The following is a 12471-nucleotide window of genomic DNA, read 5'->3' on the forward strand; positions in this document are numbered from 1 at the left end:
GTTTCCTATGACCAGAATATTTCATTGATTATTTATGTGAAAGATGGATCCCATGTCAGGCTTCGACATCCGTCTTGTGTTTACATTACCGCCCAGTGACAGTACACTGCAGTACAAAAGATGCGTACACCTCTGAAATAATTTTCCTTGCATTAAATCCTTGACCAAGCCAATACCGAACCAAAGGAACATTCTTAAGATTGTGATAAAGGGACTGTCCTTGCATTTTGTAAGGACTCTAAATTTACAACGATACGCTTTACAACCTTCATCTAATCAATAATGTTTTTTCAGCTTGAAAAGTGTTTAATTCTGTTAATATATTCATTGTTTCTGAAGCAATAAATCCGCAAGTCACTTTTAACGAGAAATCTCAGACGAAAATTATACTTTACCAGACAAAGCTGTTAAGGGTACGGTTGTGTATCGGACATGCCACTCTGGCGGGTCACGTGATAAAACGTTTAGTATCTGAATATAATATATTTATTCATTTACCCGTAACCTGGAGCTTAAATAGAGGCCCATGTTTTCAGTAGAAATTTATCTATCGTTAATTTTGATGATGCAATTATGTCAATTAATTCTACACTGACGATGCTACAAATTTTATTAACAACTCGCAAGTGGGAAATATTAATTAGAATAATCTTAATTATTAAATTATTCTACTCTTACAATTACTACAGTGCGTTGTCATTTTATATTCTTGAACATTTTAAGCTTTACTTTTGTGAAATTTTAATTTTAATAAATATTTTTAAAAAACTAAATAGAAAATATTAAGTTTTTATCAACTGTTTTAATTTGAAGCAGAGCTGAAATCTTAATTTGTCATAAATTTTTAACAATATTGTATTACTAAAACCATTAGATTTATTGTATTATATTGAAAGAAAAAAATTATATTATTGTATGAATTATTATATTATTCAAAACAAGTAAACGATTTTATGCGTACTTTATCATTCTTACTCACTTCATAGTGAATTTCATAATGAACGCGCTATGAAGTAATCATTATGCTAAAAAGTTTTGATTGGTTCCCGAATTTTCTCTAAATAAATTTAGGATATTTCCCAAATAATTTTTTTCAATTGAAATGAAAATAAAATTGAAATCAACAAACGTTTCAAAAAATTACCTATAACACTATTATTTTGACACGACGTGCTATAAAGTTTTTCGACTTAAATTTCTCTATATCTCGAAGGTTCTCGCCTTTTTAGATCTAAAAAGACTTGAACCTTCTCGATAAAGAGAACATTTTCTGTCCAAAAACTTTATAACACTGCGAACCAAAATAACAGTGTTATAAATAGTTATTATAATCATATCGTATAGTATTATCATACTACTGAATATCATATTATTGAATTATTGTATAGGATTATATTATTATCAAAATTTTTAATTTATAGAATTATTGAAATATTACTTTATTGGATTATTATATCAACAATATTATTAAATTATAGTATTATCACATTACTCAATTATTATATTATCTCGAGCTAGAGAATGCTAAGAGGATAGTTTTGACAGTTCATTATCTACATGTCTCGACTTATTAGTTACAGATACAGAGCTAACCTAACATACAGGGTGATTTTAAGTCATTTTTTCATTTATTTATTTCATTTATAAAAAATTTCCGAATTTCTTACTTACTGGCTGACATTTGATAATACCCAAAGCAACTATGGTTACACCCAGAAAAAAAGATTACATGTCTCATTTAAACAGGTTAAACAGTGTCATAAATACCGCATTTTTCTTCATTTTTCTCCATTTTCTCCTTTAAATTATTTTTCCAAAATGTTTAATTTTGGTTTCTGACCAGTTGTAATAATTATGAAGATGATAAGATCTTCTAGAATACAACTCCAGCTTTAAAAATATCAAATTCGTTCTCCGTGTCATGTAAAAAAGTAAAATTGTCCAAATATCGGGTTCGAAGTTTGAAAGTTGTTTTAGAGCCTCATTAAGCAGTGAAAGATTAACAATGCTGGAGATAATAAATTTCTTTATCAAATATCATTTAATAACAAGTTAATAAATATTAAAATTGTCCGTTTGTTGTACCTTGTTTTGCTTCAGTGAACAAATTTTAAAAAATCGACTTTTACAAATCACCCTGTAGAATCAAACACAAACCACTGCCAACTAAAAAATGCAAACTTGATGAAACTTTAAAACTTATGGTCACTTCTTGGTAAGTTTCGTTATATACGTGCTGTAAAGTAATCATCGTGTTATAAACTTAAATCATCTGTTTATTATAGCATGGTGCTACAAAGTTTCAATGGTTACGTAATGTTCTCCAAAATTTAGAAAATTTCAAGAAATTATTTTTCAATTTGAATGAAGATAAAATTCAAATTTAAATTTAAATAATGCTTTATAAAGAAGCTTATCTTATTTAGAACACATTTACATCATGACACAAACATTTAATTAAATTAAAATTGTTTGTTTGTAGGAACTCTTTGACCTATTTGCCTCAAATTATGATTGAGGAGCTAAGTGTGTTGACTTTTATACAGAAAGTACAGTTTCCGGGCAAAGCTGGGTTACCAAGCTAATACTAGTAAACAATGTATACTAAAAAGTAAGATTAGGAAGTGTACAAAAACCACAAAACATCCATATTGAAAAGTAAAGATTGGACTTTTTTATACTATGGTTGTGTATGTTTGTGTCAGTATATGTGAGTGTATGTTGTTTGTATGTATATCTGTTTGTATGTTGTTTGTCTGTATGTCTTGTTTGTCTGTATATCTGTTTGTATGTTGTATGTCTGTATATCTGCTTGTATGTTGTATGTCTGTATATCTGCTTCTATGTTGTATGTCTGTATATCTGCTTCTATGTTGTATGTCTGTATATCTGCTTGTATGTTGTATGTCTGTATATCCGCTTGTATGTTGTTTGTCTGTATATCTGTGTGTATGTTTATATGTCTGTATATCTGTGTGTATGTTTTTATGTCTGTATATCTGTTTGTATGTTGTTTGTCTGTATATCTGTGTGTATGTTAGTATGGTTGGTAATGAGAGTAAGGTATGTTTAGAACTCCCTTGTTTTCCAATGAAGAGCCAAACTCGCCAATATCTAATCCTAGTTCTAGTACTCCACACTCAACACATTTACTAGAACTTATGAGTATTGGAAACCATCCCCCCCCTCCCTTAGTTCATAGTTTCCTTATTTTCACCCCTTAAATGGACTGTAAGCGTAACTTAAATTGACCCTCCATGCAAAGATGGCAATGCCCGATTTACAACGGTACCCTTGAAATCAATAATGTGGATTAGTGACATTTTTCTCGGTTAAAAGTGTTTAATTCTGATAATTCCTATTTAAGTTTCATGCAGCAGAACATTTCAAAATTATAAACATTCATATCTAATTCATTCTTGATTTTAAAAAGCACTTAAGGGTACCGTTGTGAAGGTAACTTGAAATTTACCTTACAATCCAAATTGAAATCATAGATAAAGATAGATTGCGCATAAGACGACATTTTTCATCTTAAAAGATATAAATGTACAGAGATGTTTTAAAGATATTCCTATTATATAGATTAACTAGGTCGGTTGTGAACATTGGCTGTTCTTATGTCATTGAGCACTTGTGGTGTACTTGAGTTCTGTAGAGAGAAATTTAAGTTAGTTTAGTCCTTCTCATGTTCAATTCTCGTCAATATGATATATTGCTCAGTGAAATATTGTTGTTCAAATAGTTCCATTCCCGGAATTATTTTACACTCTATTATGAAATCCATTAAAACGCCAAACCACCCCGCTTATCATTGAAGTACACTTTGACCCCTAGAAGTATTTATAGTTCGCGGACTGTACAATTCTTGGTGATTTTGCGTACATAAGCTATCTATGTTTATATATTTATTTGTGATTGAACTCCTTTTATTCCTCTCATTGCCATTTTTCTTCACTCCTCTTTACTTCCCATTACTTCTTTCTTTTCTGGATTATCTTTTATACTCTTCAATCACTCTTTTTTCTAATAGCAAAGAAATTAAGCAATTACCTCAAATTTTAATTTTCTTAACCCTATATCTTTACAACTTCAACTTTGCTTCAAACATGGACTGTTTGATCTTGAAGAGTTCATGGCTAGAAATATCTAGAAATATGGATTAGAAAAAAAGAGCTGACCTACGTTGCATAACCTACTTGCCTTCTTTTACACTCTGACTAGTTGAAATATAAAATGGTTCTTTAGTAATCCAGGTTTATATTGATAAAAATATAGTATAAAGGAACCTATTTTAAAAAAGAGTTATCCGCTCTCCTTTCTCAACAAACCCTGCCATAAGATACAGTGAAGAATAAGTGAGTGTGTAGTTTGCTCACTCCATCTAAACCTAAGGGTCATCAGAGTGTCCGCGTCGCCATATTATTATAGTTGTGTTTACTGTAATGTTCAGCTGAAAACAAAGTGGAATTCGTCCTGGGTTAATCTTATCCTTTAACCTGGAACTATATTCTCTTCTCGCTGATACTGATATTCATTTTCACTCATTCTCCAATTTTTTAACCTTTACTCTTACTTTTTTTATATATTTATACTTTTTTCTAGTTATTATATTCCTGAATTATTAATATCTAATTATTCTATTCCTTAACCTGTACTTTATAGCCTGAATTATGAATATTTAATTATCTATTTCTTAACCTGTACTCTCTAGTTCTCCTATTCCTAAACCTATACTCTCTAGTTCTCCTATTCCTAAACCTGTGCTCTCTAGTTCTCCTATTCCTAACCCTGTAATCTCTAGTTCTCCTATTCCTAAACCTGTACTCTCTAGTTCTCCTATTCCTAAACATGTAATCTCTAGTTCTCCTATTCCTAAACCTGTACTCTCTAGTTCTCCTATTACTGAACCTGTACTCTCTAGTTCTCCTATTCCTGAACCTGTACTCTCTAGTTCTCCTATTCCTGAACCTGTACACTCTAGTTCTCCTATTCCTGAACCTGTACTCTTTAGTTCTCCTATTCTTGAACTTGTACTCTCTAGTTCTCCTATTCCTGAACCTGTACTCTCTAGTTCTCCTATTCCTAAACCTATACTCTCAAGTTCTTCTATTCCTGAACCTGTAATATCTATTCTATTTCTCCTTTTTCTAAAGCTTCGCTTCCTATTGTTAAACCTTTCTATGTTTCCTATTTCTAAGCCTCCTATTCCTAGTGCTCTAATCAAACTTGTCATCTTTCCTCCCGTTTTCAGTTTTGAATAATAAAATTACAATCAAACAAAAATTTTTGTCTGAACTACAAATATGAAGCATCGAAAAGTACCAGCATTGATCGACTGTTCGTTGTAAAATTGACATACTAATATCGTAAAAGTACGCTCTTCATCAAGTAGACAAGAAATGGATTTGCTCTGAGGTTTCTCTCTTTCATTTCTAATCCTTGCCAAACCCAGGAAACCTGTCCAATTCATATTAGTATTTAGTGCTTCCAAGATATTAAAAATCATCCAAGGGCGTATGCGGGAATTTTTTGCCCACCCCCCGGAGCTTCTTGGGGGAAAGTAAAAAGTAAAAAATTATTTATTGATGAAATATAACAAAAACATACAAAATTAAGTGTTTCAAGAGAAAATATTTAAAAACCTCTTAAAGCAAAGGTTGTGGGAATATTTCTCCCCAATCCTAAAAAAATATAAAGATAGAAATAAAAGGAAAAGGAAAGGAAAGTTACATATATATTTTTTACACTTTATTTAATATAAATTGGTGGTGGATTGTTAGCATTTTTCGACGATGAACTAACAACTTTTAGAAATAAAAATGATAGATTTATTTGTAATGTTAAAAAAAGTTCTATGAAATACGTGTCTTTTAAGCATCTTTTTAATTTGCGCCAATTTTTGACATCCTTTATGTTTGATTATATCTTTCACTCTATCCCCCTATTATCTCTGTGTAAATGTAAATTCTCTTATTTCAGTCAAAATTTTTGGCGGAGTGATGAAACCATTGGTTTGATGGTAATGTTAAGTGTAAAATTTCTTCTCTTTCTTCGAACCCAACTTAACCACTTACACAGATTATAAGAGAAACTGTTGTAGATACATCATACAAACTGAAGTACAGAGAAATTAGAACCAGGAGTTGAAATTTTACAGAAATATTAACTCTTCGACGACATTTTAAAGGAAATCAGAGAAGTCAATGAATGAATGAATTGTTGGTTCCGAGTTGAAAACTTTTAAATAAGATCAAGTTTAAGTCTATGACTTAAATTTCATCTCAAACAAAGATGCTGTAAATTATATTTTGTCAACTGTGCTTAGGCTTTTAGAACCAATTCAATTTTTTGTAAATCTGTTTAACATGTACTTAACATGTACAATACACGTAAAAGCCCTAAAGAATAAATCAAACTTTGTGCATAAAGACTGTATTCTAGTACTAGGCTACTGGACCCTAGAGATCCTTTTAATATTATTATTCTGTTATATCGCTGTAGGGTCATTCTGTCCGATATAAAACTGTTGTATAGGATGAATAAATCTGTATAAAGGAGGAGGTTGAGAGGATTTGAATACGTGAACTAGGATCTGTATACTAGTTATTAGAGCAATATTTCTTCCCTAAGGTTTTCACGAGAACAACAATATTTGCAGGAGAAATATTATATACATCGCTTTATTTTTACAATATATATAATATATACATATATATTTATGTACAAATACTCTCAAGATTGTGCATCGATAGATAATAAAGGAAGTGTTGCCGAAGAATGCAAGGGGATCTTCAGCTGCGCTTCTTAAAGGGATTGTACACGAAATTTCACGTGACCCATCATTTAATGAAGAATTTTTAAGCTAGGAAAACTACCAAACTTTGAAAAAAGTATCTGTAAAAATCGGCATTTATTCCTATCCTATATTTTATTATAAACCTTCTCCACTGGATTAAATAAAAAAAAGTGAAACTGGCGGACTGGACAAAATCAACCATACTGAACAGTGTACAGCATAGATTAATTAAAATAACACTATACGTCGTCTTTTCAAGATTTAGGGCAGACGCCCGAAGGAGTTACGCGCAGTCGGCGTAGAATTACAAGACGGAGAGAACCTAATCTACGCCAACTGCGCATAACTCCTTTGGGCTTCTGCCTCAGGGTTATTGTGAACGAAAAGCCCCTAAATCTGGGGGGAAAAACGAGATTTAGTGTCCTATCTGTTTATTTCAATTAATCTATTACAATCAAATAATCAGTTACTGATTGCGAGAATATGAAGCTGAAGGAATTGAGTTTTTGTTACAAAATCTGATTTTCCAAATTCTTTATCTTTGCAACCCAATATGGTAGACCTTAGATATTTCCAACTATGAATTCTGTTAATTAAATAATCCAAGTTTGAAATATCAAAGGTGTAAACCATAAGGTTGCAAAGAGTAAAGGATTAGAAAATTCTAGTTTATGGTAAAGACTCAAATCGTTTAAATTTAAATATTTTAATCTTAAATTCGAATAAAAATTTCAATCGTTTCATCGTAATTTAAAGTGACGTGATTTAACTGACCAATCACTTTTATGTTAAGATTAATAAAAAAATGAAGAATTTCTATTTATTATGCAAGACTTTGATAAATTGGTGTGATTTGATATTAGTCTATTTATTGTTTAATGACGGAGTAAACTCAATATATATCTAAATCTATATATAAATTTGGCTTGTCTGTCTGTTTGTCTGTATCCAATAAACGTCAAAACGGCTGAACCGATCGGGCCCAAATTTTTTGTGGGACATCTAGGGACCCCAGGGAAGGTTTATGAATGATTGAAATTTTAAATATTTGTCTCCATCAAAATTCGATCGTCATTAAATTTTTGAAAATTTTGAAAATCCGCGAATTATTTTTGTTTTGTTTTACGATGTACACAAAGAGAACATGTTCACAATTAATTTAGAAGATGGGCGCGAAGCGCCCACTAAGGCTAGTCTATATATAAATTTGGCTTGTCTGTCTGTTTGTTTGTTTGTTTGTATCCAATAAACATCAAAACGGCTGAACCGATCGGGCCCAAATTTTGTGTGGGACATCACGTGACCACAGGGAAGGTTTATGAATGAAAAAAAATTTTAAAAAATGTATTTTAAAGGTTTTTAATTTTGTAAAAAATTTAAATTCTTGAAAATCCGCGAATTTTTTTTGAAAATCCGCAAAATTCTTTTCTTCTTTTTTTTAAATGTAAACAAAAAGAACATGTTCACAATTTAAATAAAGATGGGCGCGTAAAAGCCTAAAAAGAAGGGCGCGAAGCGCCTTGAATTTCTAGTATGTAGATATTTTATCTTTTCCCAAATTTACTATTTTTAATAAAAAAAAGTAAAAATAAAGAGTTTTATTTTAGATTACTTTCTTAAACTCTGTTCAATCTTTTAATCTAAACAGTTTCGGATAGAAAATAGAAATATTTAAAAACGGGGTTAATACATCAAACTCTGAAAAATGCATAAATAATAAATGTATTAAGCTAAGTCGTGTAAATATGTTTCTATTTGACCTGAAGCCCCCTCTTTACACCAATATCCTTCTCTTCTTTATACTTTTACAATATTTGAAGTGAGCACAAGACCAAGTTTCATAAAAAATTCAGTATCCTCTCACATATTGCTGGAATTCTGAATTTTATCATGATAACTTCCTCTCTTTCCAACCTTTATTTTATCTTTATAGTTTTCAGTTTTATTCAAATTCTCTGGAGCTAGTTTCTAAACCAGGACGAGTATTCCCATCTCCGGGTAGGGCTGGATATACCACGGGACGGAGATGGATTGCTGGTTTAGACGGAGCAGATAAAAACTGTGTAATACACATTGTGTTGAGCGTGGGTCTACTCGATCAAAGAATAATGGAAAACGACCTCTCAACTAAATTAGAACTGAGATATGTTTAGGTTCAAAATGGAGGGAAAAATAACGTCATTGTTTACTAAATCAAGTCAGGGGGAAACATTTAGAGAAAGATTTTTTCTATTTTTCAAACAAGATAAACAATTCAGAAAAGAAAATATTAAAAATGTATTTGTTTTCTCTCGTTTTTGTACAAACAACAAAGAGAAACTTTATAATTTCGAAATAAAAAAACCAAACAACAAGTTGGATAATTTTTAACACATTTTTCAAAACATTTTTTAACTTCTAGGTGTAAAAATGCTTAGCTCAGCTTTGAATAAGGTTTAAGTCTATTAATAGAAATTTAATCGTATTTTCCGATTTTTTAGTTTTTGATTTTACAGTCTACTGATTCAAAATTAAACATGATATGACCTGCTCACACCTTTAGTACTATTGACCTAATATTTAAACGTGTTGAAACTAACTGATAAATATATATATCATGGAGATGCTTTTCGTCAGTGTAGTTCTTTTTTAACAAATAAAAAATCACGTGTTTTCTGATTGTAAGCTGTGAATACAATTGTTATACCCAAAATAATGTGATTGTTTACCAAAACAAAGTGATTTTATACTAAAACAATGTGATTTTATACCCAAACAATGTGATTCTATACCAAAATAATGTGATTGTTTACCAAAACAAAGTGATTTTATATTAAAACAATGTGATTTTATACCCAAACAATGTGATTCTATACCAAAATAATGTGATTGTTTACCAAAACAATGTGATTTTATACCAAAACAAAGTGATTTTATACCAAAACAATGTGATTTTATACTAAAACAATGTGATTTTATACCAAAATAATGTGATTGTAAACCAAAACAAAGTGATTATATACTAAATAATGTGATTATATGCCAAAACAATGTGATTATATACCAAAATAATGTGATTATATACCAAAATAAACAATGTGATTTTATACCAAAATAATGTGATTGTTTACCAAAACAATGTGATTTTATACCAAAATAATGTGATTGTTTACCAAAACAATGTGATTTTATACCAAAATAATGTGATTATATACCAAAATAATGTGATTGTATACCAAAATAATGTGATTGTTTACCAAAATAATGTGATTGTATACCAAAATAATGTGATTATATACCAATACGAATGTGATTTTATACCGAAATAATGTGATTGTGTGCCAGCATCTTGTGAATGAACGCATGTCGATATCTTGTGATCTTATGCTGAAACATTTTGATTTTATGCTGAAATATTGTGATTTTTATTCCGAAATATTGTGACTTTTATTCCGAAATATTGTGATTTTATGCCGAAATATTGTGATCGTATCATTCTATGCTGATATCTTGTGATCGTATGCTGAAACATATCGTATCATTTTATGCCGATATATTATGATCGGTAGCAGTTCCTACCTGTATTAACAGAGTTGACCGGTGATGCAGAGAACTGGTTGGATGGAGGGGAGGGGGGAGACAGCTCCAAAGAACTTATTAACTTCACGCCGGTCACATGAGCTCTGGTAGGACTCCGCCCGCCTCCGCCTCTACCACCATCCATCCCTTTTCTGGACACCGCCACCCACCCGCCTACAACATTTAATAATTAAAATACAATAATGTTAAAAATCATGTATCTAAATGCATAGATGATTAACCTGTTAACGAATAATAGAAAGCAAGTGTGAAATGTTTTTTTTAAAGTCTATAGTATTTGGTTCTGTTCGTTTGTTTAAATCTGAAAAACGTCAAAACAGATTAAACCAAGTGTTTCCACATTTTAGTTGGACCTCATATAACAACAGGAAAAGTTAATGGACGTAAAAAATTAAACAAATTTGACTCCATTTTTTATTCTTGGAATTTCAGTAATAAAATGTCTGCGAAATCTTTAATTATTTTACAAAGTTAGAAGGGAAGATGTTCGTTTACAAAAGAAAAAAAGAAAAACCTTTGATAAAAAAATGATATTACAAGGCGGGCACGAAGCACCCTAGAGTAATAGTTTTCAATATAAGAAAAATATAAATCTTTTTGCAAAAATAAGAACCCTTGAGTTTTTATTTGATTTGTTAGTGTAAAAGATTTAGAACGTTTAGATGTGGATTCAGCATTCAGTAATCAGAAATAGTATTTGTAGATTGTAAACATAAACATTTCCGTCTATTTACAATATCTTCAGTACATCACTTAGACCAGGAGAGATCAAGGAGAGATCAAGGAGAGATCAAGGAGAGATCAAGGAGAGATCAAGGAGAGATCAAGGAGAGATCAAGGAGAGATCAAGAAGATCTAGGAAATATCTAGGAGATATCTAAGAGAGATCAAGGAGAGGTCAATAAAAGATTTTTGAGAGATCAATGAGAGATCAAGGAGTGATCAAGGAGAGATCAAAAAGAGATTAAAGAAAAATCAAGACAATTAAAAAAAAGTCCAGAAATAATAATGAAATTGCTAAAGAAGTAAAGCAGAGATCAAAAAAGATCAGGGAAAGGTCAAAGAGAGTGTAAGCAGAGAAGAGATCAAGAAGATACAAATAAGAGATCAAGAAGATACCAATAATAGATCAAGGAGAGATCCATAAGAGATCAAGGAGATTTAAAGGAGAGTCAAGGAGAGATTAATGAGAAATCAAGGAGAGATCAAGTAGAAATCAAGGAGAGATCAAGGATGGATTAAGGAGATCAAGGAAAAAAATGAAGATTGATCAAGGAGAGATCAAGCAGAAATCAAGGATGGATCAAGGAGAAATCAAGAAAATATTAATGAGAGATCAAGGAGTGATCAAGGAGAAATCAAGAACAAATTAAGTAGAAATCAAGAAGAGATCATGGAGAAATCAAGAAAATACCAAGGAGAGATCAAGGAGAGATCAAGGCGGGATCAAGGAGAGATCAAGGAGAGATCAAGGAGAGATCAAGGAGAAATGAAAAATAAATCAAGGATGGGTCAAGGATGGATAAAAGAGAGGTAAAATTGTCAAAGAGATAGCTAAACTACGCATATAATCTTAGTTAAAATATAATAATAACTATTAAGACACATTTAGAAAAAGTTGGCAAAACAGAGTGAAATCTAAATACACCGGACAAGGAATTAAAACAAAATAATTGACTGTGGGATATATTCTCATCAACAGTTTCCTTGAAAAATATAGGACAAATGGGTTTAAAAATATCTCTTTAATCGATTAATGTACATAAACATAAATGGGGTGGCAATATTTATAATAATACTTTGGTTAAAAAAAAATATACTAAATCAATAAAAGTGCTATGTATGATGAACTAAACAGTTCACTAACAATTGCCACAGAAATCGGTATTTGATATCAACGATGTTTAAATATTTTCCTTAAAGAATGGTAACTTGACAAATCTACGATTTTCCTAAATTTACCGATATTTCCTATATGTTGGTAAAACTTAACCTGAGCTTGAATTTGCGGTCATCAGACACTATTAAATTCTTGTATCTCCGAGTCTGTGTATGTCTGCTAGTGCTGCTTGTGAATTATAAACTGTACTCTG

General features: G+C 30.9%; 1 protein-coding gene across 4 annotated transcripts in view; it reads right to left on the reverse strand.

Moving 5' to 3' along the window:
* Window positions 1-12471, reverse strand: part of LOC111714060 (calmodulin-binding transcription activator 2) — a 65837-nt gene extending 53366 nt beyond the window's left edge. For all 4 annotated transcript variants that reach the window (XM_023489091.1, XM_023489084.1, XM_023489102.1 and 1 more), the window contains exons 1-2: window positions 12372-12471; window positions 10358-10531 (exon numbers count right to left, since the gene is read on the reverse strand). In XM_023489091.1, coding sequence (XP_023344859.1) covers window positions 10358-10531; window positions 12372-12393 — 196 coding nt within the window. In that variant the 5' untranslated portion in view covers window positions 12394-12471. The remainder of the gene's footprint in view (window positions 1-10357; window positions 10532-12371) is intronic.

This window comes from Eurytemora carolleeae, unplaced genomic scaffold, assembly GCF_000591075.1.
Source record: "Eurytemora carolleeae unplaced genomic scaffold, Eaff_2.0 scaffold84, whole genome shotgun sequence".
NCBI classification, from domain to species: Eukaryota; Metazoa; Arthropoda; class Copepoda; order Calanoida; family Temoridae; genus Eurytemora; species Eurytemora carolleeae.